Source organism: Pterocles gutturalis, unplaced genomic scaffold, assembly GCF_000699245.1.
Source record: "Pterocles gutturalis isolate BGI_N339 unplaced genomic scaffold, ASM69924v1 scaffold46087, whole genome shotgun sequence".
NCBI classification, from domain to species: domain Eukaryota; kingdom Metazoa; phylum Chordata; class Aves; order Pterocliformes; family Pteroclidae; genus Pterocles; species Pterocles gutturalis.
This window is the reverse complement of record NW_010117174.1, coordinates 1-27,646: the sequence shown is the minus strand read 5'-3', so window position 1 is coordinate 27,646 and position 27,646 is coordinate 1. Positions and strand designations below refer to the sequence as shown.

Below are 27,646 nucleotides of genomic sequence, written 5' to 3'. Positions count from 1 at the left end.
CTGCCGGGAACACACTGGGCCGTCTCTCAAAAGCCATATTAGCACTTTGTGTTAGCACCTTCATCCATGCTATGTGTGTGTATATTTTTTTTTCCACATTCTTTTCCTTTAGTGATACAGGGAGTCAAATATTGCCTTTTGAAAAAAGATGAAACAGATAAGGAGAAATATTTTTTGACCATTCATACTTTAAAGTAGAAGCTAAGGGGAAAAGACCTCAGTATTTTTTTCCTTTTAAATCTATGCTCTTTAGTAGGAAACCTGTGGTTGCAGCCATGTTAAATCTATAATTTAAGCCATAGGTCTGACCATCAGTCTCCTTTCTTCCCTCCCCACTGTCAGGGTACCACCAGCAGATGCAGAAGGCGCTGTCAGCCCTCGGAGCTCATCATTGTCTTGGGCTGTGTGCAGCTTTGAAGGACTTGGATGTCATTTGTGAATAGACATGGGCTGGTGTGGGAACACTGGGGTAGGTGGTGTGTGTGTCCCTTAGGAACAGAAAGTGGGTTTTGTCCTCTCCATTGACTGTGGGGCATGGATGGGGAGAGAATGGAGGCAAGGCAGGTTGGAGGGGATCTGTAGGTGAGTCAACAGACATAAAAGTAGGTGGATTTTCGTGATGTCTTTCCTTCTAGCCCTACAGAAGATCTTCAAGATCCTAATTTAGTGACACACTATATAGTTCACTAAACGTTGGGATGGGAAGGCAGTGGTGCCTTTGATAAGCAGGTAGATGTTGTTTCTAGAGCCTGCTGTAAACTTTGTTATCACCATATTCTGATGGGTAGAAAGAAGAGGCAAACTCTGACACCTTGCACTGTTGTGTTGTGGTGCTCGGAGGGACTCCGGGATCTCCAGAAGGGAATACTTGTTCCGGTGCTTTCCCTTTATACCATCCACCAAAAAAAAAAAAAAAATCTCTTGTGTATTTAGTCTTTGCCACATACAGTTATTGTTTCTTCTTTGGGCGTTCAGTCCACCCAGGGATAAAACTTTTGTATTTATTTCAACCTGTGTGAGAGCAACACTTCAGTTCATCGCACAAAAGCCTCACTTGTACAGGCGGTCCTAAAAGAAAGAGAAAGAAAAAAAAAAGTGCAAAAACACAGCTTATAACCCAGACGTGGAATGTTCTGTCTATTGGGAGCCCCTGCCAGAGCTCATTTGATATGCTCTGTCCTCAGGTTACCACCTCGAGAAGAAATTGGTGCAGCTCATGTGATGCACCCGCATCATTAGGCAGATCCTGTTGGTTACAGAGGTGAAAACAGACCAGGGTAATTTAAAATTGTATGCTCTAATTTCATTAAGGAACAGAGTTCGATCTAATCATTAATGTGGTCAGACGCTGTGGTCGCAGGGTGTCCTGTACGTAGGTAAATGGGAAAAATGCATTTTATCGATGCTCGAATGAACAGGTCTCTGGTAGATGTGACATCATTTAGTTTCTCCACGGTGTAGTTAAACGCATTTATTATCTAAAAGTAGCACAGCAGCTGGTACAACAACCTGCTCGTGTCGGTGCTGATATTAACTGCAGAACTCGTCTGGGAAGAGCCAGTACCTCCTCCAGGCTGGAACTGTGATTCAGCTGGCCTGCCGTGAACAGAATAATGTGCTGGGAGCCACTTTGTAGCATAGGGATAACTATTTAAGGAAGAAAATAATATATTCTATATTTCTGTGTAATATAAGCTAAGATGTTATGGTATAGCATGCTCTAATTGGAGGGTTTTTATTCCCCAACAGGTGCAGTATTCTAAGGTACAATGTTAACTTAAAAAAAAAAAAAACACAACATTTTGGGATATCGGGTTTTTTTACTGTACACACTTTCATATTGTTGTTTGGATTGTTTTTTCCACTGAAGCCAAATACCTGATTTTGTTGAACTTGTGCTTCTAGATTTGGGGGGCTGGGAAGTATCCTCACAGCTATTAAATAGAATTTAGAAATGTTACTATCCATGTTTCCAATCTTCTTTAAAAAAAAATCCTCTTGTTTTACCTGACTTGGGTAAAGGTCAGACCTTTAGGCTGGCCCTCTAAATCTCATCAACTCCTGTGCTTGAAAATTGAACGGAGCAACTGTTCTGTGTATTTCCATAATAGCTGTAATGTTGTGACGCTTCTTGGCTGCTCTTACCCTAAAGCTGGTATCTGTCTGCCTCTCCTCTTTTGATTTGAAAATTGTGTTTGCCTGTGCTGCTGCTCGTAGCACAAAAATTGCTGTCTGCACAAGCAGCAGCATCTTGGCGTTCCATAATCACCAATTACTTTTTTATTGCAAGACCCATTAGAAAGCATTTTAATTGTGGATTATCATTATAATAATTACATCGGAATAGCTATTTTGGTAAATTTCCAGTGGTATGCAAGCCCTTACAGAGTGCAGAGGCCTTTCAGTACATTAAATGTGTGCTGCTGGAATCTTAAAACGAAGATTTCCTATAAAATTTTTCCTATGGTATTTAGCTTTTCCGATATTTGGTAGTTTTGCTTGTTTTCCATTTAAGTGCTTACATTGCATTAAATACATATTATGTGCTTGTTTTCCATTCTTTGGTGCTAGTAATAATTACATGTTCTTCTGAAATTAAGTATCCAAATGGTAAAAATTGCCTTACAGGTTTCAACTTGAGCTTGTCTCACAAGCTAAATGAGATATTCAGCCCAAGAGGTAAAAGGTAATAGTTAGGGCATGAAATACTCTCGTAAGAGCTTGTTTTGTGTACTACATTTATTAATTGTCTCACACATGACAGCATACTGGGCGAAAGCTCAAATAGCCTGTTTAGGACTTGGAGGTATCTCGAGATCTGTTCTTGTTCCCATCCTCCCCCCAGCCCTCATTTCTGCCCGGTGCTGCCCTTTCCCTGCCCACCCCAGCACGACGGTTAGTACAGTCCCATTGTAAACTGGATCACTGCAGTTGGCCCAAAAAACTGGAACGGCTGTTTGGGAAGCAGTGCTGGGAGGGCAGCATTCATGCTTGGAGCACCTGAATCTCTGCAGGCTTGTCCCAGGGATCCCATCATCAGCTAACGGAGCAGTTTGAGTTGCTTTGGTCATGCAGCGTCCCGTTATGCTTGAAAAGGATGAAGTGTGAATCACGGTCGCTCTTACTTTGCGTGCTAGAATTTCCATCTTTCTTCCAAAGTGAAATGAGTCCACATGTGTCCTAGAGCAGCAGTGGTCGTGTGTCTGGTCCGAGAGCAGATGAATCCCTGAAGAAGTGGCAGAAGACAACTCACGTCTCTCTGAAATCTGCCTTGAATAAGACTTGAGTTCCCATTTCTGCGGCACAGCTAAGCTGTTGAAAGCAGCATCCCTTTCATTTCCTCTGGCTTGAGCAGATCTCGGTTTTTATTACTCATGCCCGCTACTCTCACTTGGACTTACTAAATTTAGCTCAGACCAGCCCAGAGTTTCCTCAATAACTCGTGAGATGATTTCCTCAAAGAGGCAGTGAGGGCTGTGTTCCATCTGAGGCTGGGGAATGCTTGAGAGCGTGATTTACTGCATGTGTGACCAAAATCCAGGAATGGATCCACACGGTTTTGCAGGCAGTGGTGCGAGTTGAAGTTTTTTGTGGGGACATCCCATTGCCTTATCTCTTAAATCAACTGTTCAGAGTAAGGAGCTGCCTGGTGTCATGCTTTTTAAATTAAAGACCACTCGCTTTTTCTTGGCTATGGATCGCCTGACTGGGGACAGTCTGCAAAGATGACTTGGGAATAAAATGAGTAACATCTTCAAGCCTTCAGGCGTTTTGCTCTGTTACCAGCTATCAAGGTCATTTTAGAAAATTTGTGAACCAGCTGATGCTAAGTTGGTTTGTAGCTCTCCAGTTTTTCATGTAGTATTTGTGAATCCTACACAAGAGTACAATTAGTAGCATAAGATTAAAAAAAACCCCACAGCAATAACCGTAAATATGTTGTAACATATCTCTGGAATATATTTGCTTAAGCAAGGATGTATCCCAGTGAAAATATGGTTTTATTATTTATTATTTTAATCAGAAAGAGGCAGCCAAGCACATTTTACTTATGGTGAGTCTCAAGGTATCTGTTTTCAGGCCATTACTTCTTGCATGGAAAATAACAATACATCAAAGGTACGTGTTGCATCTGCACCTGAGTGATTTTTTTGTCTTAGAAAAATCATAAATTGTCGTCATTACCATGTGTTTCAATGTATAGATTGAAATAATTGTTGCTCTGGGGTCAATATTTCAACATCCATTTGTATTGGAAGGGAGAAGAATTCTCTGCCTGTTCAGGTGAGGATTTGTTTCTTCAGTTGGTGTTAATTTAGCACGTGAGTAGAGGGACTTGCCATCTAATAAAATAGCTCAAAATATTTCTTTTTACAAAGCCAGAAGAAGAAAAAAATAGAGATAAACGTATATAGTCAGGTGTGTATGTCACATTGCATAGCCACGTCTTGGCAATTCCACCACATTTTTTTTGAGAATTTATATCAAACTGTTGATTAAAATCAGTGGGAGATGTTGTGTAGTGCCGTTGGCTGTAAATGGGATGTGTTGCACTGGGAATTGTTCTGCGGGTGTGTTAATGCCTCCGTGATTCATGTGATCAGGAGATCGCTGCGACATTGCTGCTGTAAACCATGAAAGAGAGGGATGGATTTTGCAAGGCATAAAGAAGATGCACAGAGTTGGATTTTGGTTTGTGAGGTACCCAAGTGCTTTTGAATGTTTGTTTATAATCTGTTCTAGCAGAAGTTTGGGACTTCTGCCAGAGGCTGGGCCGTGTCTGGACAACCTCAGCTGACGTGAGGGGAACCCTCTAGATGCAAGTAAAATTACATTTTGCATTTCACAGAATTTGGGATAATGCACAGCTTTCAGGAGGGGAGACTTGAAGCTTTCCCCAAAAGCTTTGGCAGAATTGCCAGGCTGCACTGCTTTTTACAAACTCAGATATATCTAGCTTTAGCAATTAGACTTCTAGTTTAAAAATTCTGTGTCAGTTTGCCTGTGAATAGCTTTTAGGAAGACCTGGACCCTTTTGAAGACGAAGAAACCCTGTAGCTATCGTGGCTGGGGATGGGAAGATGGGGATGTCAGTAGCTCTAATCGCTAGTTCTTCATCATGTTGACAGCTGCTACCGATATGTAAATAGTTTGGATGGTTTTCCTGCACTACTAGGACCAGGTTATTTATCAGTTCTTTCACTTCAAGTAATTGTTGCTGGGTAGAATTCTGTGCTTTATTCATACAACATATTTATACTTCATGCTTTTAAGCCTAGCAGCTTTAGGTTGGCTGGTTTCCTCCTAAACTTATGTTTTATGAATTCATCTCAACCGGCCACCATCCTCCTCCATGCAGAAAAAATTAAGCTGACTTGGCAATACCGAAGAATCGTTAGCCTTTCCAAAGAACATTCACTTAGATTTTAGATCCCTACATTTCTTCTGCTAGTAGTAACCTGATTGTGTACAGACAGGTGTGTTTCTCTTTTGGTTACTCCAGGAGTGTTAATGTATTTCCTGGATTTTTATCTTCTTGATAATCTAGAAATTCCATGCAGCTGAAGTTGAGCTCTCAAATAAGTGGGGTAGGTTGTTCTGTGCTAAGGTCAGTTTGAGCCTTAAATCAATCTTGATTTAAGCAGATCCTCTTGCTGATTTCCCCCCCCCCCCCCATCATGGGAACCTTTACCATCTCGTTGGATTGGAGGTTAGGGATGCAATCAAACCAAAATGCTCGTGAGTTGCATGTCTTGGCTGTTTGGTCAGGCCATCAGTAACCGCTTTGGAAGAAAGCGCATAAAGGATGCTCCCTGTTCTTCCTTTCTGTTCCTTCATCAGAAATGAGGTGTCACTGATGGAAAAGTGTTTTGACTGCCTGCTTCAAAGGTTTGGTACATCATTGGTGTGGTTTTTTAGTGCCATAATGGGCTTTTCCTTTTCCTGGGGAAAAACACGATGGAGAAGAATGAGTTATCTTCGTAGAAAATGTTTTTCTTTAAAAGGAGGCTGAAACTCAAGGCAGGATTTTGGCAGTTTTCTCCGTGTGATCTCTGTAGTGCTGATGCTGCGTTGGTGCAGACAGTGCCCATCAAATGAAGCACCTTAAGCGATTACTGTCTCAGGTGTTGGAGTGATTTAGGCTAAACTCACTTTTCTGTTGAAGGAGAACAGAGGAGCATTAATTTATTCAAGGAAAGTGTCTCAGGTAGGAGGTTAAACTCACTAAACAGCATTTGGACTGGGAAAAGTACAGATATGAGATTCATGTCATCATGCCTTTGGTTGTAGCAATCATTAAAAGAGGTTTGCTTTGAAAATTGGAAAAAAAAAAAGTGTTGAAACTCTGGGCTTTGCCTCAGAAATAAAAAAAAACCCTCTGATGCTCAGAACTGGGAAACAGCTGCTGGAAACCCAGGTCAGATTTAGTTTCTGGTGCTTATCTTCAAAAATGCTAATGCCATTGGGAGCCAGGGTTCATGTCAAGGAAAGAAAGGAAAATATAACACTTTCTCGGTGTGGTTGCTGCATGTTTGTGATAGAGTGCATGGATATTTTACTATCTTGTGTGATTTCATGCTGATTTTCATATTTTTTCCTGATGGGTCTTTCACACAACACAAGTAAAATAGCATTTTAAAAATAATATGACATACCATTATCCCCCTTTTCCAAAAAAAAACAAACAGAGAGGGTCAGATATACTTTGGGATTTGGGTATTTTAAGTTTCTCACATCTCCTGAGAGAGGTGCATCAAAGTTCATGTTCAGATACGCTTTAAAAATGAGAAGTCTTTTAAAAGGACACTTAGCCTGTCCATCTGCTGCTGCAATTTGAAATGCTAATAAATGGTCCTGTTTCAAAATCTCAGAGCTCTCAAGCCTTCCACTTTGATATGCAAAATGAAAATTCTGACTTCTCAAGCAATATTTTGGATAGTTTTCTTTGTCTTTAAAAGCGATGAATTGTCTTCCTTACATACTGCTCTAAATGGTTGATTTCAGTGGATTCGAGATTTCAAGGCGGTGGTAAAATTCTTAATTTTCAGATCGCATTCTACCCCAAACCCACCAGAGTTAACAGATAGCTTTTAACTGAATTTAGGTGGTTTGTGTTAAGCTCTTTAAAGCTTTTTTAAACTCTTTTTTTGAGCATGTAATGCATAGAATTTTTCATTATATGAAAAGTGTTGGGGGATACATTGGCTTTATTTGCTAAGAGCACCAATAGTAGTCTGTACAGGAACATGTTTGTTTGTTTGCTTGTTTTTTCTAGGATGCGAGATACTGCAAGAAAAATAGAAGAAAAATATTTTTCCAATCTTGCAACACATGTTGAATTTCTTCCAGTTGAATGGAGATCAAAACTTACCCTTGATGGAGGTACATTACTTGGTTCTTTTCCTATTCCAGTAGCTGCAGTCTGCAAAATTGTCCCCGGAAATTACATACCACGTTCTCTGCATGTGCCTTATGTGGATTTTATCATTCTCCTGTGTGTAACTCTAGTCTCTTTTTTTTTTAATTTTTTTTCAGACACTGTGGACTCCATTACTCCAGATAAAGTGCGAGGCTTGAGGGATATGCTGAACAGCAGCGCGATGGATATCATGTATTATACCAGTCCCCTCTACAGAGATGAAGTAAGTGTGGATTTATGTAAATTTTACTAGAGTAGGACGTAGAGGCTGAAACAAACCAGACTTAGGAATGTAAGTGAGGTTTCTTTCTGCGAGACCCTGCACAAAGCATACTAACACTTTGCAAGTACGTAGTGGTCACCCATAGTAATCAAAATACAGAGTTTTAAGAGTGAGAGGAGTAGGAAAAAAGTATGATCAGTGTAATTTGTTTAGAGCAGAAATGTCTGCATAAAATGGGTCTGTATCAACAGCTTAGAAATGGGAAGGGTTTTTACGGTGTTTTTGTGCACCTGCACGTTCAGAGCAATAGGAGTCCACAGAGCTGAGATTCTTCTTACCTCTTGCAAAATCCGTGAACATTTGTCATTTCATTTGTGTCAGATGGGATGGCAGGATGTGTAAACATGCCCAAAACAGTTTTAATGTGGTTGTGTGCACTACCCTTGCAGGAAAAGCAAGACAGCCCTCAGTCACCTGTTTGTAAGGGGACTGTTCATACAGTGGAAGCTACACACACTTTCCCGTATGTGTGTAGGAACATCTGTGCTTTAGTCCTTGTAGCTGTAGAGTGACCCCATTAGTCAGAGGGATTTGATGTGGATTTGATGCTACCTTTCATTAAAATTGGATATCTACAAGTCCTTTAGACTGGCAATACAATTTTAAACCCTAAACCACCTAATAATACTTCTTCTCCTGATAGCAGCATAGTGGTGAGATTGCTTCCAGCACTAGCAGTAGGCGTACCAAAAGCCGTACCTCTGTTGTTACTCCGTGATGCCAAGTTCCTCGCCCCTGGGATCTCTGCTGTGTATCGTGTTTCTCTGTCTGTTGAGAAACAGAGCGCAGCGTGAACTTTTGTGGCAAGCGATTAAAACTTCTCTGGCAGCTTGAAAATAGATTTTTAAACTGCATTAGAGGCTTGGCATGTCTGTGGGCGTCTTATGGGAAATGGATTAGCAAGTAAAGTTCAGGTATGCTGGCCAGCAATGCATGAAAAATTAAATTCATTGCTCAGTAGAGTCGTCGTTTTGCAGGTATATCAGCATCCCTCAAGGACAAGAATTGACAAATAAAATGAGTGTGCTGTGGCTGGGCTTAAATCTGAATATAAAAGACTTCAGTTGTTTTTGTCACTGAATCAAGTGAATTTTCTTGACGTGTTTGTGACAAGTCGATCATTACCTTACTGTATTTGGACCGCACTGATAAACGTTAGAACTTTCTCAAAGGAAAGTTGTACAATTTGAATTGCAAGCTTTTGTCTGAAAAAATAAAGTGTTGTTACGAATGAAGTGTTAAACCCTTGAAGAACAGGTTTCTGAACTGCGTCTTTGGTGTTGCAGCCAAAATGTTTGAGGTGCAGGTTCTCTGGTTGTTCATTCAGCTACAGAGTTTGTGTTCTGCCAGTGAGTTGCCAGGGATGTGACTTCTTGCTTGATTCCACTCATTTGCTTGGGAGTTGCGTAAAGCTTATAGTCATTAAATAGTTTGTGCCTATTTTTTCACCTTTTGTTTTGCCTTTACTTACAGAAGAGAGATTCGTTTGGGTTAGGGTGTGGTTTGGTTTTTTTTTTGGTTAGTCTTCCTTATCCCATTTTATTTTCAGTGACCTACCTTTGAAAAGTTTAAACACAATATTATCAACTCAAGCATTCTTCTGGAAAAGCAGTCGGGTTTTTTCCCCATGTTCAGTGCGGAGACGTTCTGTGAAAATCCTAAATTTCCATAAAGCCGTTCTGTGAAAATCCTAAATCCAGAAATCCTCAAAGTATCTCAAAAGGAGCTAATAAAACTTTTCCCTGTGAAATAAATTGAGCAGTGCAGTGAGCTCAGCCTAGAGAAGAGTAAAGCCACTATTCACCTGATGACACTCAACACCATTTCGATATGAATTTTCTTTCTACTTACAAGGAGTCTTCCCCACATCTAGAAAGAATGTAAGTGCTTCTTTAAAGGTTTGACCACTCTTTAGACAACTCGTTATGGGATTTGCAAGTAGGTAACCACTTTCAGGGGAAAGAAGCTTTGTCATATTGGCTTCCACGTGAGCCAGCAGAGAGCTGTTTCAGGGGCAGCCAGATTGCTCGGCTGAGCGTTACAGGAGTGTGGTGGGTGACCCCCTCTCTGGTTTCAAGTATTGTTTCTTCTGCAGCGTGGTAGGAGACTATCCAAAAGGTGATGGATCTCTGACATGAGAGGGGATGCCAGGCAGGTATTAATAATTGAGTACAGCTGTAAGAACATCACAGTCTGGGCTCAGAGTTTGGTCTGAAGGATGTCTGCAACCAGCAGATTCAGTTGTGGCATCTGTGTGTGGGCACAAGTGAATTCTGCTGTGCAGGTCCTCATCTGTAGCGGTCCATCATGAGTAAAACAGAATCCCCCTTTCAACATTACAGAGATAATAAGGAAAAGCAAGAAAGTGGTATTTTGATGCACACATACCATCATTTCACACTTCAGTTCTGACCTTCCTAGTGCCACCTATGGTAACGTAGCCTTGGGTTTTAGTTTCTTCAGTGGGTGACTTCGTTTCACATCTGTGTCACTGTAGCTGCATATTTCTTTAATAATAAATGGCTGCAACAGAGATGAAAAAGACTAATTGATGCACAGTAAATTTAGTGTTGTCACATTTATTATATTGTTAAGTGCTTATTTTACTGATCTTCACTGTGCTTACTTGCAGGCTAATTGTAATTCTGTAAATTATTGATATATGCCTTGGCAGAAATTGCCTTTAGCACAGGATAAATGTTATTTAGATCCGTCATCCCAAGGTCTCTAAAGATTTAGTGCAAATATTGCAATAGCCTCAGAAGATTAGTAGGAGATATTTATGGATTACTTCTGCCACAGCTGAAGAGCAGGGAAGCACGGTGGGTGTTGAACATTTCTCACCCGCTGAGGTCAGGAAATGAAGAAGCGGGGTCTAGGACGTGGTGGCTGTGGGCTTGGTGTTGGAGGTGCGGTCCAGGCTTTCGGAGGCTGTGGGAAATGCAGTGTAATGCAGCCATATTATATATGTATTAAAAAGGTGAATTAATGACTATACTCTTCAAATTCTTGGTGAGTATTAACTTTTACTAGAGCTTTCATCCCTCTTTGATTTGAGGTTTTGCAATGCAATGTCCTTCTCTTATTCACTCCTTTCAGCAAAAAAAGGCAATTGTTTTATGTCTGTTTGAAAACGAGAGGGATGTGAAGCAAGAAATTCTTAACCGAGACTATTTCAACACTGGTTTTGGTTATTCTGTTGAACCTAGGAGCAGCTTGGCAGCACTTTCATGGCTTGCTTAATTCGTTTGATTGTCCTTGAATGTATTCTCAACTTTACAAAGGGATAGGTTCAGGCAGATCCAGTATCCTAAACTTAGTCTTGAACATAGTGACTTGGTTACAAATGGGTGAGTCTCAGCTTTCCAGCAGAAGGAGGGACACTGAGAGAGAGACTCGGGTCTGGACAGAGCCGTGGATCCTTTTTCCCTAACATCACTAAGACACGCAGCCATTCCTGGCTGTTCACACCGCGGAGTCTCGTTCTGGCCTCTCGTCTGTTGTTGTGACACTCTTCTGGCATCCGTCAGCAATGCCGTCAGGGAGGGTGACAACTGCTGTATTCTGGAGGGTGAGCAGGCTCCCCGTCTCTGCGCTGTGTGCTGGCACGTTCTCCCGGTTCTCGTGAAGCAAACATTCCTTATCTTTGCTTTCATGATCCTTCACAATCCATCCTTGAGCTGCAGCTCTTTCGCTGGCTTTTAAGGACCTTCTTCTACCTCCAGTTGGCTCATACACCTCCTTATTGCCTGCTTGATGAATTTCAGACGAGGTTGCGCTTTCTCCTGAAGCTCTCTTGACATTTGGAGGGAGCTGCTTGCAACACTTCCTCGGATCTCCTTAAAATTCCTTTCCCACGAAGCCTACAAAAACAGTCATGCTATTCAAGCTGGAGGGGTGCAGAGGTCAGGTTTCCTGCACTCCCTTTTCATATTTAGCTATCTGATTTTGTTTTTTTTTCTCTTGGGCATCAAGCTGTTCATGTGAGAAGATTATCCAGTGGGTGAGGGTCCTGTGGAGAAGGCAGAGAGAAAGAACTTCTGAAAGTTCCAGCAAAGGGGTGATCAGAGCTGAGAGCAGTCTTGGAAAAGGATGATCAGCAGAGCCCAAGAGGAGAGCAAGTATTTTTCTTGGCTTTGACAGATCAAAGAGGTTGGGACTGGAGTGCTATATCCAAATTTCAGCAGCAAACGGGTCATTTGAGGATTTAAGCAAGAGCAGCACAAGCTCTATGTTACTTCTCTGCTCAGGGTGCCAGCCCAGGGGGTTTGTACTCCTTGTTTTCTTGAAAAAAAACTCATTTCCTGGACATTGAGGGGAAAATGTCGTTTTTCTCCCCTGGTGCTTTTGGCGTGCACTGAAAAGCCTCTTTGACCGCAGCGATCTGCCCACTAGAGTGGGCAGAGCTTGAAGTTCCTCCTCCCACCTGCATCTCCTTGGAGTAGGTCCAGGAGGTGTTTGTCCAACCACACAGCCAGCTGACCTCCCTCTGCTGTGCAAGAAGCAAGCATGCTTTATTTACGCTGGTGTCTCGCAAGGCTTCTTTTGCATCAGAGGAGGAATGAACAGCTGGTTTGGGTGCTGGTGGCAGGGGTTTAGAGGTTTGGTTTTTTCCAGCTCAGCACAGGCTGATGTTAATGTTCTGCACCAAAGGGCTTTAGCTGAGACAGACGGCAGCTCGGGATGTTTCACTGTTACATGGTTACCTGCTCCCCATCATGATCCAGTTGAGGCTTACCCAATACCCAAGAGGTGATTAGAGACATGATCCTTGTTATCAGCCTTGCCACAGCCCCTTCCTTTGCCCGAGATGACCGTGGCATTGCTCATCCGACTCAGACTCCCATCTCGTCCCTATAAAACACATGCCCTTGCCACCAGGATTCCTGGATGGGTGGAATGAGCTGTTATTTTTTGACTTCTTGGAAGCCACGTGCATGCCAAGCAGGCACGTAACTGCAAAGCAGGGGATTTTTGGCCTGATCAGGTCCAACAACCCATTCCTTGGTCGACAGTCTGGTTTTTTGGCTTCCCCTCATATTGCTTGGCTGTGACACGGGCTCTCCATGAATGTGCAGAAAGACCATTCCTTACCCTGCCTTTAATTCGGTTAGTGAAGGGTGCAGAACATTTAACCTCAGTCTGTCGGAATATGAGCTGATGGCTTCTGAGCGACTTGATCCTGCGGGCTCGGGTTTCCTCCATGGGAGATTTATTGGCAAAACTTCAGCCGATAAAGGGAACTTCAAGCAGCTAGTAATCAATCTCCTTTTCATGAAGCAAAAATGAAAAATGTTCCCAGAAGAGCATCGCCGGGAAACAGCAGCTCAGTTGGTCCGGTGGCTTTTTTTCTCCATTCACCCTGTTCTGCCGAGATCTCTAACTGCTGGAAATCGAGTCTCTCCCTTGCCCTTTAGGACCAGACCAGAACATGTAGGAAACACATCCATTTCTTGGATTCTTGGCTGTGTCTCAAGTATCTGGGCTTCTGCTGGTATTGAGCAGGTCTGAAAATTTAATAGTACGTAAGAGCTCTCTCTCAGCCTGTGAATTGTGGGGTGCTTCATGTGCCCCATTATGATTTGCCATAAAATCAGTCTCACAAATTAGATTTCATTAAAGGTTCCAGGCATTCCGAAGTCCTGCTTTATTTTTATCGCGTTTTCTCTAGGTATCCATGAGTATTTGCAGTGGTTACAGTCTCTGTGAGCATTCGCAGTGGTACATCTTCAAGGCTTGTAGCATTTTAATCCTGCACTAAACTTTTCTACTGAAACAATTGGTCTGCGAAAGATGCTTGGGAATTTTTTTTCCTAAAAATCAGAATAGGGAAAAAGGACTTTTCTGGCAAAGAAAATAGGAACATTGGAAGATTTTCTGAATCTTTCTTTGAAATATTGCAGTATCCTCAGGATGATGCTGTGGTAGAAAGGTCAGCTGGGAGGAAGAGATTTGATATGGTTGGTTTTTTCAAAGGAATAGGAAGTGTTCCCTTTGTAACGGTGGTTTGAGCTGTTCAGTAACGTGCTGCATTTCCCTGGTCCTCCTGGAAGAGCTGAGGGTAGCGGAGCCGAGCGGAGCAGCCGGCACATCAGCAGTCAGAGCAGCAAGGGGGGTTTGTAGGAGCAGCCACACAGGGAGGGGGGGGAAAAAAAATCAACTCGACTGCTGCCACATTTATTCTTTTTGTGAGATATTTCAGTCTGCGGGAGAAGCCTTAGGAGATGGTAATACGGGCTGGGCAGAAACCCAAGGCAACTCTAGCTTTTTTGTGGGGAAAGCCCTGCTGGGGGAGCTGCCAAAGAACAGCACTGCTGCAGGGGCTGGAGAAACAGCTCTCTGTGAGTGTTCAGTCCCACTGGTCCCCAAAATCAGGTGGGAACTGGGAGGGAGGAGGCAAGAGGGGAGATGGAAGGAGAAAGAGGTGTCTGGTCGTGTTGCATTCCACTATTCCTTTTTTTTTTTTCCTGGATAATTCCTGCTTTCCTGTTTTCAGGCAGAAACAGCAGGTGCTTCCTAAGCATATAATAGATCCCATGGACTGTCAGACGAGGGAGACTAGGGGTTGGCAGAAGGGAAACAAGTGGGAAAAGGGCTCCCTTAGTTGGGAAGTCACTGGATGCAGGTGCAGGAGAGCAGGAGGAACTGGCAGCGAGCTCTGGGTGAGGCACCCTTTACTTTCAGCCTGACACTGAGGTATAGACATGGGTGTTGTGGTTTTGGGAGGCTGAGAAGCGAGTTGTTATTTTGTTGGGGTTTTTTTTTTCCTTTTTTAATTAAGCAAATTCCCATAGAGCCTTTAGAGGGAGCAAAAAGACAAGCTGTGGATAAAAAAAATAATCTCTTAAAAAGTTGGGTTTAGTTACAGTGATACCATTTAGGAGAGAAAATTTGATAGTTATATTTTTCCTGTTTAATTCCAGTGAAAAAAGTCACTGATTTTAGCAAATATAAAGACAATTAGTGTTTATAGAAGGTATTTTTATATGAAGCGTTAGGATAGATATCAGGCTGTAACTACAAAAGAGATCTGAAAGTACTTCATGTTACACTTCTTGAACTCGAGCCCTTTTCAAACCAAGCTTTTCTTTTACAGGTTAGAATATTGTATGCCTGACATAATATCATTCTTCCTGGATGGTATCTGCTTTTCCAGGGAAATCAGCTGTGCAGGAATAGGGGATACAGGGCTGTTGAGCAAGTTGGGTGGGACATTGGGAGCAATGGCTTTTATGCAGCAAGAAATGAAGGGAAGCAGTTGAGCTGTTGTGCATCTTTTCCCACTAGAGGAAAAATTTGGGGACACTGAGATCTATTAATATGGCTTATTCAGGATTTTTTAAAACAAGATGGCATTACTCATCTCCCTTCTGTACCGACAGGGATGCTAGAAGCTGTGATGAGCCCAGCACTAGTTTGCTTGGCATTTTTTAAGCTACCAGCTCTGAAACCTGAAGCCAGCGCTCCATACAGAGTGTCTGCTGCATGGCTGGGGGGTCCCAGGCTCCTTGCTGAGGTCCCCAACAGCAGGACAATGTGTGTTGGCCACCTTGGAGGGTACCATGGCAGCCAGGCGTGCAAACTGCTGGGTATCAGCCTTCCCTCATTTCACTGAGCGCCTGGCAGGAATCCCAAAACACTTGGATTTCAACAGATCTCTGCTATTTTGTTCTGGGTTTTAATCAAAACCTTTTTAAATTGAGAAAACCAGCCAAAGCTAGTCCTGATTTCTGTTTTCAGCTCCAACTCTTGCTAAAAACTCTGCCTGTCTGTTCACGAGTGAAAGCAGTGTCCAAAGTCTGTATAGAGCCAAACGCAAGAATAGGCAGCATCAGTCAAAACTCCTTGAAAATAGGTACTGTGATACTTACTCCTCCAAGCTGCTGCAAAGCTTTGCTAATCATTTCACAGTGCTTTAGGCATGGGGTATGGTGTGTGGCTTCTCACTCAGTGAAATGTGTATCAAACACTGCCAGCCCTAGTGCCATTCATATTTATATTCAGTAATGATTCAGGCTCTTGAAAAAATCATGTTCAAATTACACGTTCAATGGCTTTAATTTCCTGTTGCTAAGAAGGGAATGATTTGCAATTTCTTGTTTGTCCTCCTCTATGGAGCCTGGAAGCATTGCTCAGTTACCATGCTGAGCTTCACACGCCAAGCTGCCTGGTTTGTGTTGTCTAGATCCTAAATCTCATGGCTTCCAACATTTCTCTCTAAAAAATACTTTCTGTCAATCTCAACATTTTTATGCGTACGTACCCTAGCGTAGGATTTGAAGCAGATAAGCTTCAATTAACATAGGGTCAATATATATTCATTGCAATAGTACTATAGGATTAGCCTGGGATGTTTGAGGAACCATGTTGCATTCCTGTTTTTCCCCCAAAAAAACTCCTAAAAACTTATAACCAGAAAAACCTGTTTTTCTTCGCATTGTCTGTATCAAATGTTCAAATTCTGGCTCTGCCTATCTCATTTGTGCTTTTTCTCCTCCCATATCTTCCTTTTGCCTTAGATGAGGCTTTTTATTCTTTAGCAGCATCATTTCATTCTGATTCCTTCAGAAGAAAATTACGATAGGAGGGGAAGTAGGACAGAAAAGCTGCACCTCCTTGTAGCTGAGCAGTGGGCAGAATAATGAAAGACTTGATGAGTGTGCTTCATGAAGATCCAGAAGCAATTAGAGGATGTTTTCCCTGAACCCATTTAGGCTGTTGCTGCAGCATCTGGGCATATCCATTTCAGTGGATTTATCTTCCCAGTCCCCTGCAATGAGGTAGGAATGCTGTTGCCTCGCTTTGATCAATGGAGAAGAGAGAATATGACCTGCCCAGGGTTCTGTGCCAAGTGGCAGAGGTGTGAGTTGATTCTGGATAACGTAGGGCTCAAGCTCCTTCCAGCCTCCTCAGGGTAAGAAAGGAGCTGAACCTCTGACACAGGAGGAACATTCAGTGCTGTGAAAAGGTAGAGAAACTGGGGGAGAAACAAGCAATAAGGGAAGTTCAGCTGTATTAATGGTCGCTGTTGTGCTGATGGATCACAAGTGGAAACCAAGTACCTTGCTCAGAGGATGCTCTTACGTACTTTAAGCACAGCTGTCATTTGTTTAAGGGTTTATTTCAATTTAATCCCTTGGGCTGCGTAGTGTAGCAGTTCCAGGGCCACTGTGTGTCCTGGTTGCTGCTGGATCTGGAGGGGAGAGATGAGCCACTGGAGTCAGCGACGGTCAACCAAACCGTTGCTGCTGACCGTAAGATTTTGCTCATCCTCCCAGCCCAAGTGCACAGACCATGGTGCTCATCCTAGACGCATGCTCAAGAACCTGGTCAGTGTAGTACATGAATATACATGAATATGGACAGGATATTAAATGTGGATATTAAATTTTCTTTGTTTACCCTCTTGAAACAGCTGGTCAAAGGGCTGCAGCAAGAGCTGAACCGGCTATACACACTCTTCTGCTCCCGGAACCCAGAGTTTGAGGAGAAAGGAGGGAAAGTCTCCATTGTGTCGCACTCGCTGGGCTGCGTCATCACCTACGACATCATGACCGGCTGGAACCCGGTCAGGCTTTACGAGCAGTTGCTGCAGAAGGAGGAGGAGGAGCTTGAGGACCGTTGGATGAGCTACGAGGAGCAATGTTTACTTGAAGAACTTTACAGAACTAAACAACGGTAATGCATCCACTTCTGATTATTAAAAGAGAAAACCACATCCCTAGATGATGCCTGTTGAGTGTTTCCAGTGTTTCCTGTTATTTTTTGTGGCTGATGTTCTTCTGGTGGTGATGAGTGGTAATGGTAAATGATAGAAACACAGGACTGAGCTGGCACTGCTAATGGGAGCTCTGAATCCACATCCTACAGGCTGTACCACAACCAAGCAACTAGCTACTGCTCACTGACCAGATCATAGCCAGGAAGAAAAGAAAACATCAGGCCATGAGCCCTCAGATACTTGAGGAGAAACACAACAAAGGAGCTCGCAGGTGGGCGGTGAGCTGTAATACTGAGCCGAACCTGAGCAGTGAAATTCCTGAGTTTCTGGAGAAAAATGAGAATTTTTCTCCTAGGCTCAGCTTGGAAATTGAGCTCCACCAGCTGGATACCGGTGTTGTCATTGCTGTGATGGGGCTTACGGGATTACTGCTCTGCTGCGGATCGTTTACCAGCTTCTTCCCGCTGCCATCTAGAGATGTTTGTGCTGCTGGGAGTGCGAAGCAGCACTGCTCGCTGGGACAAACAGCATCTCGGTTTCAGCACCTTGCAAGTGTTGGGAGGGATTCTCAGTGTTAAGGGACCTTCTAGATCATTGTGATGCATCTACAGCGTTAAGATGATTTCCCTGTTCTAACCTGGGTATGGAGGTGCTAGGAGACACCCGTAATTAGAGAATCTAATAATAGTAGCTTGAGCTTCAGTCTTTCCAGTGGGAGGTGAGGATAAATCATGATCACAGGTTTTTTTGGTTCCTTCTTGAAACCTATCTTAGTATTGGCGGTACTTGGGCAGCATTAATACAGCATCAGATCTCCTGCAGTGCTGGGAATCGGTCTGTGTGTAATTAGGGATTGCTACAGGCCATCTCTGTCGGCTGCAAGGCTGGATAAAGTGCAGTCTTTCTGAGAGAAGGGAAATAAGAAACCTAATGAAGTTGTCCAGAGGTAAGATGACCCTTCAGGCATATCACTAGAGTATGATCAGGGAAAAATTAACCATGTTCACACTCACGCTCCAGCTCCTTAAGCATCCTCTGAAGTGCTTCAGGTTGCATCCACAGTAGTCCAAGTATCATTTGACACTGGCACTTCTGGATAGCTCGAGTGGCTCTCCGTTTCGTGAGCCACCTTAGTGCAGTTCAGCCTGAAATTGTAGGATGTCCGTAATATATTTTCTGTAACTTCTGCATTTCTAGTGTTTTAAGGATGGCAAACATGTAGCAGATTTCTGGAAATGCTTATGCCTGAATAGGGTGTGTTGTAGCATGTATAAATATTCTAAATTTTGAATAACTTACATACACCATATGAGGTTGTGTATTGGAAACCTTCAACAACAGTTCAAAAGAGTCAAGAATTCTTCTTTTTTAAGACTGAATCACGCTCATTAAAGCCTACAAACCTTTTTGAAAGTACTGCTCGTTGGGAAGTTTCAGCTCCGGGCTTGCTTCTTTCTAATTAGGATGACAGAGCTTACATTAAGCTTAATATATTGATTTACATTTTGCTTTTGTGGAATTTGAGGAGATGGTGTTCTCCTGCTCTGAAGAGGCCATAATATTCCAGTGCTGGGACCAGGGACAGTTTTACCAGTCCATATGAGTGCTTTTTATTGTAGCTGCTTTTTTAAATTCAAGCTAACTAGAGCAGGTGAGCAACCTTTTTTAATGATAGTTGAAAGGATGGGACACTGTCCTGCAGATATTCCACCACAATACAGAACTCTGTAGTGCTTGGGCCATGGAGTTTCCTGTGGCTTTGTGTTTAAAAAAAAAAAAAAAAAAAAACAACAGGTGATTAGGTGATTTAGCTGCAAAAACACCAGGGAAGCAGGAGGTGAGTCACCTAGTCCTGAGGAAGAAGGGTGGGCAGATGCTTGGGGTGGTGAACAGGGAAACTGTCATGTCTTGATTGATTCCTTCTGCGGTCAGAGAAGCAGGATTAATCTGGTTCTTAATCAGTTGGGCTGCCTCCAAGAAATACTGATGCCATCGCTCTCTCTTCCCAGCAGACAAAACTGTTGGTTGGAATGCCTATTTGGATCAGAGAGGTTAAGGCTACGTTTTATATTGGATCTCAGAAAGATCTCTATTTTCTAGGTTGAGAGAGATAGAAGAGAGATTACATGGGTTAAAGGCATCCACCATATCAAAACCACCTGTCTTAAAATTTAAGGTATGTATGTTGGAGAGGCTTTCTCTGAGTGTTCTACTTTCTGTAAAAATACATCTGCAATATGAATTCTTCTGATTGCTTTTTTTTTCCATGTCCTTAGACGTGATGTTGGTAGAATAATTTTAATGTACACATGTTACTGTGTTCATAACTTGCTATTGATTACAAATATGTATGTTTATATGTAAATATATAAACCTGTATAAAAATTGTTAATATATTACACATGCACAACTATGTGGGAAGGTAAAAACCGTTTGGCAAATTATATTAATCATGTATCTCAAAGAATTTAACTTCTGCATTGTGGACTAATCCATTTTCCTTGGGGACTATTTCTAACATGTCACATCTCTGAGCAAACCTGATTGAATTTCCTCCAGCAGTGGATTTTTCTTCTGAATTACGCTGGTTTGACAGTTAGCACAAGTTACTTTTAGACTCATGAAATAGATTGCTTGCTCGTCAGCTGTATAAATTGCTACAATTTCATATCATCGCAAAAAATAAGTTTTCTAGCTTCTTGGTGGGATGTACAGTATTTTCTAGTAGCTTGACTATATCCTGAAATACGAAACCATAAAAATGTGACGTGATAGATGAGAAGAAAATAGGTTATTGTTTCTTCACTTGCCATTTTTCTTTCCCTCTGAGTTCAGAAGGACTCCTAGAAGCCAAGGTCAATCTTGAGCCATAAAAAAGAGGAAACTAACCATAATTCAATTTGTCATAACCTTCTCCTTTTCATCACGGCTTAAAAGCATGTCTTGTGCTATTATATCTACCATCAAGGAAGCTCGAGTCAGGCTGATACTCCTCCAGCTCTGTGAAAGATTATTCTTCGCTCAGTTGTTTTTTTAAACTGAAGATTTTTTGAACAGATGCTTTTTAGAAGGAGCAGGAGGAGAAGGGGAAAGAAAGGGAAGAAAAGACGGCTATATCCATCTAAATTACTGCTAGGTAATTTTCCATTGTAGTACATCCTTTTTCTTACCTTCGGTCAGTGTGACACAGGAGACTGGAGTCTTTGGGTGCTGATCTCCGTAGGTTGTATTACACAACGGAATGGGCACGTACAGCTGAAATTAAAAGGGCTGGCCACTGGTGGTGTGTTGGCTCTTTTATGGTCTGAAACAAATTAAGCTTCCCAGGATGAGAGAAAGTCACTAGTCCTACATTAAGCAGCTTGATGTTCAGCGAGCACAAAGATAGCTTTTGGTAAGACGTGCAAGAATAAATCCAGCAGCTAACTTGGCTGGTGTTTAATATTAGAGGAAATGGTCTGTGTGATTGACTGACCCTTTTGGGAGGGGGAGAAAAAAAAAATCAACCCAAACCGGGAGATATGGAGGGTCTTGTACTCTAAAAATATATTGGACAAGTCAACAGAATGGGAGCTTGAGGGTGACGTGTCTTTGTCTCTCTTCCTCTACTTCTCCTCCGATGGCATAATTGAATAAACTGTTAAATCAATAGGACCCACGTGGGTTAAAAGCAAAGCCAACACCCCATCACAAATGCTCAGAAGCACAGCCTTCTCCCCACCAGCTGTGTAAGAGGAATTGGAATTAGAGGCTAAAGGGGATGAAGAACATGAAAACAAGGGGAACGGTGCGATACCTACCTCTTCATGACTGTGGTGCATGAAAATAACTGTGTTGTGGGATGATGTTCAGCCACAGTGGGGAAGAGGAGAGCAGGATGTACCTCGATTGCTCCCTAGTGCTGAGATGGAAATTAATTTAACTCTGGACTTGTCAATGTGCTGGCCCAAAGTTCTTCAGGATTCCTTCACACTTCTCATCCACCCAGGCTTACAGAACCTTTTCCAGAAGAAGCTCTTGCTTGTACTCGACCTTGTGGTTTCTATGTAGACTGTCAGACATCATCTGACAGCGATGACGATGTTGGTAACAGCGATCACAAATTATTTATAAGATACTAGTGATTTACCACATGTACAAGAATTAGGAGAGCTTAATGGGCTGCTGATGTGCAGCCTTATCTGGGAGGAGGGAAGCCTTTAGACTGAATGCCGTAGGAGTTCGACACACACCTGCCTGGTTAAATTCCCCGTGTAGTACCGATTAAATCTGCTCATTTTGCTAAGGCTGCAGGACGTTCCTGGGTGCTGGATGGGGTAGAGGCTGCTGCAGAGGTCTGTATTTCCTTGCTCTGGGAGGATTTTTGGGACCCTCTAGGCTGAAAGGCAACACAGAAACATGAATTGTAATCACCTTGTGTGTCTTCTGTTCTAACATCACCACCAAACACGTTCGTTTATCACACACACGTGCTCAGAAGAGCCGTGCTGCCTCACTTCTGTTGGCTCATTACACTTTTGGTTTTTTAAATTATGAAAATACTGCAGCCTTAAGTTGAATGGATGACTGTTCGGCTCAGCTTCTGCTTAAAACACAAATAAATTCGTTAAGTCTTCTGTTTGTGAATCATAACCGGGAGAAAATGCTATCCTGAAAGTTCATGTTCTTAAACATTTCTGCTCTGTTGTTAAATATTTACGGGAGTATATGTGAAGTGCCCCACAAAGAAGAAACACCAAAATTAGTAAATGTTTTCTAGAAAGATTTTAGTCCTCTATTCCCAGGAGGTTTCATGGCATGGCAGTCTTCTCTTCAGCCACTTTGCAACAGCGCTGAGAGTCTGATGGCAGCAATTTAAAGATCTTTATTTTTGGAAGGCTTACTTTTGATTTTTAGCATTCACTGTTTTGGTATTGGTCTGGTACCACCCACTAAGGTACCCACCAATTGGTACTTTATAAAGATTTCCAGAGCTGGAAAACTGTGTTGCAAGGCTCACACATGTAAGAAAATACATAGCAAAGAACAGGGCCCTCGGAGAAGGAAACAACTGTCTGTGGGCACTGCTAATCCTGCGTTTATCAATAGAAACAACAGAACAAAAGCCAGGCACTGTGTAACTGCTGAAGCTATTTACCTTTTGAGATTTTTGCCTGGTCTGTAGTGGCCCAGGGTGAATTCATTAAAACATCTTTTAAGCATCTGTTAGCAAGTGCAAGCTGGCAGTCACTTTCCGATTTCTTTTTGAAGCAGAAAGACTGTAATTGTGTGCTCCAGGTGCTGGATACAGGAATATCAGATGGATGGGTCAAAGGTTACTTATTCAGTTTAAAGGATCATGCTGTGAATCTCTGTTTCTATTGTGTTTGAAGATGAGAAGGCTTTTTGTCAAAACTGCAAAAATGTAAGGGTCTTTGTAAAGCTCGATTATAAGAGAGAAGAGCAGCTTTGCCCCAGACTAGAGTGACAATGTAGATGACAGAGCAGTGCTTTGCAGCGTATCACATTGAATCGCTTTGCTGAAGACCTAGATTTTTTTTTTTTCCTATTGAATTGAGACTTGTGCATTCTTCTGGAAGGAAGAGGTGGGGTACCAGTGCCAAGTCAGAGGAGGAAGAATGTTTTGTGCAGCGCTGGAATCCAATAGATGAAACGGACCATTATTTCTACACCCTCGCCCCATGTGCTGACAGATAGTGAAGGCACGTGGGAATCCAAGCGGCCTCCACATTCACTGAGCAAAAACGCAGCAATTTCTCTCTCTGGTTAAGTAGCAGTGCACTGGGAGTTGCTCAGTTGTAGTGCCCTATAAACTGGGCGCTGCTATTGGGAAAGTTGCAGTGAAGGTCTGATAATGGTAAAATTAATTTTTCTTACAAGAAAATATTCTAAAGGTTAAAAAGTAATTTTGATTTCTGACAATACTTTTGGCTACAGAGTCATTTGATGTTCCTAGGAGATGATGTGTGAGGATTGGTGATGGGATACGAAGCCATTCACCTCTAGGTCACTGTTGGTAGTGGACAAAGTCATTATCGCTGGTGCATGTTTGGTGACCTTTATCAGATGGGTTAGCGGTTGCAGTTCAGGTTTACTCAGCTGCCTCTCACTGTTGGAGGCAGTCCTTTTACAGCAAAGTCACAGTAGCTTTGGGTGACATGAGAGCAGCCTGCGGAGTCACTCGTGTGCTGTACCTGTCCTGGGTGGTGGGTCCAGATGTGTGACGTGGTGGCACTTTGGGCAAGCCCCATTCTGTTCACTTAACACTGGGTGGTTTTACTTGTGTCTCTACTTTGTCTGTAGCAAAACAGATCACAGAGTACTTGGTCAGGGTAGGATTAAAAAGGTGTGGGTAAGCTTTGGGAAGTTTCCCGAGAAATCTGACTTCAACCTTGTGAAACTCATGACATTTCGTTCATGTCTTCCACATTCTTCTTGCTCCAACCTTTCCAGTGTTGGTAGACCTCTTTCGGTTCAAATAGCCGACTTGTTTTTCAGTTTTCCAACTATAGAGCACCACAACATGTAACTCTCTTCTCAAAGCAAAGAGAAATGGGATACTTAATGTTATAGTAGGTGTGTTATAGTGGTCTTCCCTGTTTTGACTTACTAATACTATACGAGTCCTTTGGTGGAAAGTGAGAAATCAGTTGAAAGAGAGAAATCAAATCCAGCCCTATTAGAAAGCATTATTTCCATCCTTATTAACGTGGATGAAATCTCTCCCTAGGTTGAGAATTTCTTCTGTATGGGATCTCCACTAGCAGTTTTTTTGGCGTTGCGTGGCATCCGTCCAGGAAACAGCGGTAGTCAAGACCATATTCTGCCCAGAACAATTTGTAACCGCTTACTAAATATTTTTCATCCAACAGATCCAGTGGTGAGTGTTAATTGCAGTTGCTAGCTCTTACCTTGACTGGTTTTAAGCATCAGCTACATGCCAATGTGTGATCTTCAAAGTGTGTGAATCAACACGAGTATGTTCCAGCACTGAACTGTTTGTTGATGATTATTGTACAATATCTTGGGGTTTGTAACTATAGAATAAATTTCTACAAATAATTGCCTTACATACTATATACTTTGCTTCTCTTTTCATATTAATAAGCATAAGATTTGAGATACTCTTTTTTTTTGTCAAACACATAAGAAATAATCCTTCTCAGTCAAGTTCCAACTTGTGTTTAACTTGCTGACTTCCCTTAAACATCATCTGTCCAAAGATACTACTGCTGTTAAAAAAAGGCTTCACAAGCAGTTTTTTCAAGATACTGTAAAAAATAGACACTGGGTTTTTTTCCCCAAAGGGTCCAGTATAACAGGTTGTTAGAAAGTGGGACAGTGCTTGGAAGGGCAGTTTTGGCACAGCTTTGCCCTGTCCTGACACTCTTCCACAGGCAGCCAGTGTTTGCTGTTATCAAAGGCAGGATGCTGGACCTTTGGTCTCCATCATCTTGGCAACTTCTTTGATGCAAGCTTGACTTGGGATTTCCTGCTTACTGTAGAACAGTAATTTGTGGATGCTTTGTGTTTAAACTCTGAGAATATTCAGACTTCAGTCTGGTTCTGTTCATCTCAGGAGCTTGTTTAGCTCCAGCTACTCCAAAACCAGAATTTTCCTGGGACATCTAGGACCAGTGGTCAGGCTGCAGTCTGTGGTCCCACTCTGCAAATACTAACTTTTCTTAGCTTTAAGAAGTGCAGAATGCTTTTCTTCATCTAAATAAACAAAGAAAAACAAAGAATCTATAGACATTTTTTTTAATAGGCACACCAATTCTTGGTTTGCACAGGGATCAATGAAGAGTCATCAAACAAAATGTTTACATAGGCAGTTCCTCCCTCTCTGCTGTGTTGTGCAGAATCAGTTTAACTGTATATAATAAAGTTTGCTCTGTCAACGCGTAATAACAAACATCTGTTAACAGTCACCTGTGTGTTGGTAACAGCAACATGTCGTAGGAGTTGCAGAGAAATGTTCAAATGTGCAAGCAACTGGGCAGCTCATAGATCTTCCAGGCTGGGAAAATAAAAGTGAACCAGAACATAACACCGCTATTCTGTCACTTTGTAGGCTTCACTCGTTACAGATATTTTGGATTTGAGCTTGGAGAGGACTCTGGATGGGAAGGGAGTGTGATTTTTGTAGTCTTGACGCTCACGATTTTCTTTTCTGAATTATTCTCGCAGGCCTATAGATTAGAACCTTTAATTCTGAAACACTACAGCAACATTTCGCCTGTCCAGATCCACTGGTACAACACTGCAAACCCTCTACCTTATGAGTGCATGAAGCCAAATTTTCTCAACCCAACAAAAGAACCTACCTCAGTTACTGACAGCGAAAGTGCTTCAACTGTACCCAGCCCAATGACTTCACCAGTCATGGTTCGACGCCACTACGGGGAGTCTATAACGAACATTGGCAAAGCAAGTATATTAGGTAATTGTTCTTTATATCAAATATTTTTTTTAATGTAGAGGACCTTCTTGTAGAGCTTCACTGCTCCATGGTGTGGTGTTTGAGGTGCAACTGTAAGCAAGCTGCTCCTGGCTGGTTTGATTTGTTGTGTTGAGGTGTATGGCTTGTTTTGATCCCAATTAACATTTGCTTTGAAGAAAAGACAGTTTACGTACACCGGAGTCAAGGCTTGCGGGGAGAGGATGTGGGTCAGGGAGTTTATGCTATGGCTGCCTTATTGTTGTCTGCCTTTTTGAAGTAACATCCTGGTGATTTAATAGTTTCCACTGTACTTCATGGGGAAAAAAAAGAAAAATAAAGCTTGTTTTGTAACTACATTTTCTGGTATTGGAAAATAGGAGAAAAAAATCACACTTTATGAAAACATTTACAGTTCCATTTAACTCATTATTTAAAAAAAAGAAAATTCAGGCTGGTTTACTGTGAAGTCTGTCCTGTTCTGGCTTTCTGATTGAAAATAAGCCCTGGTTTAACCGAGCTTAAATTCACTTTCACTGGAGCTTATGTTTGAGCAGGCACTTGCAGTTTTTGTTGACTCAAGGCTTTTCTTTAGCTCTCTGTGTGGGACTTGGAAAGAAGGCTGATGTGACCTAGTGCCAGGAATCTTCCCAATCAAATAAGTAAAGTATATGAAAACAGTTCAGTCCTTAAGTGGAAATAGGCGGCGTTTCCAAGCGAGGCTGCTTTTTGCCGCGTTACTATCATCGCTTTAATGTCGTGTCCATAAGGTGGCAGCAAAGTCAGGTGAAAACATTACAGAGCTGTCCTTAACTTTTACCCCCCTCTTCCTGAGCAACCAGAATATCCCTTTTAAAGGATGATGTAGCATCTCAGCATGGCTGTAGGGGTGATGCCAACATAAGGACCCTCAATGGGAGGAGTGTCTTAGATGTCTTGATGGGATTCTTAGGTGCAGAAGGTACTCAAATTGTTATAAATAATTTTTGTCTTAATCTTAGACTTTTTTATGAAAGATGAATCACAACACATCCTTAAAAGTACCAGATTTCTTCCTGCAGAAGTGTTCTCATGGATTTCTGTTCTCCTGACTCCACTTTCTAAATTATAGCCTTTGCTTGTACGCTAGATTAGTCTCAGAATAAACAGCATACACTTCAGTCAGATAAGCTGTTCCCACCCTAGAAAAGCATGAATAGTGTTTTCCTTCGTCTGTCACTCAGCTCTAACTGATGGGTGACTTTAATTTGCGGTTTGATTTAGCTGCCCTTGTGGTTTGGTGGTTTTTTTTTTTTCCCCTCCTTGCTGAATACAGGAGCTGCGAGTATCGGGAAGGGCCTCGGCGGGATGCTTTTTTCAAGATTTGGCCGATCTAGTACCACCACCCCACAGACCCTGGAGACGGGAAAGGATGGAGCCGAGGGGGATGACAAGAAGGCCACCACTGCTGGGACACCTCCTTTCCCGCACAGCGGCTCAGGCTTCCTTGAACCCGCAGGTTAGTGCTGAGTCCACCTTCCAGACCTTTAGCAGGATGCATCTGTGTGTTGTGGGAGGCTGGAAATACCATAACCACATACGCTGCTGTTTAATTTTGTTGGTTTACTGTAAAGTGATAAATTTTGAATCCATTTCTGCTTTTAATCTCTTAAGACTGTCCAAGAAATGGACAGTTCTCTCTCTTTGTTCTCCCTTTTATCCTTTTTTTCTTTTAAAGGAGGTTTATCTGTGTGTCTGTTTGTACATACATGTACACCACTTTTATAAATTTTTATAAATTTT

General features: G+C 42.2%; 1 protein-coding gene across 1 annotated transcript in view; it reads left to right on the top strand.

Annotated features, from left to right (window-relative positions):
• DDHD1 (DDHD domain containing 1) overlaps positions 1 to 27,362 on the top strand; it is a gene marked incomplete at both ends in the record, with an annotated part of 44,635 nt that extends 17,273 nt beyond the window's left edge. Inside the window, 7 exon segments of the mRNA XM_010075704.1 lie at positions 7,277 to 7,383; positions 7,537 to 7,643; positions 17,119 to 17,381; positions 19,525 to 19,600; positions 24,155 to 24,304; positions 25,615 to 25,867; positions 27,180 to 27,362. Coding sequence (XP_010074006.1) covers positions 7,277 to 7,383; positions 7,537 to 7,643; positions 17,119 to 17,381; positions 19,525 to 19,600; positions 24,155 to 24,304; positions 25,615 to 25,867; positions 27,180 to 27,362 — 1,139 coding nt within the window.
• Between the last annotated feature and the right edge of the window lie 284 nt (positions 27,363 to 27,646).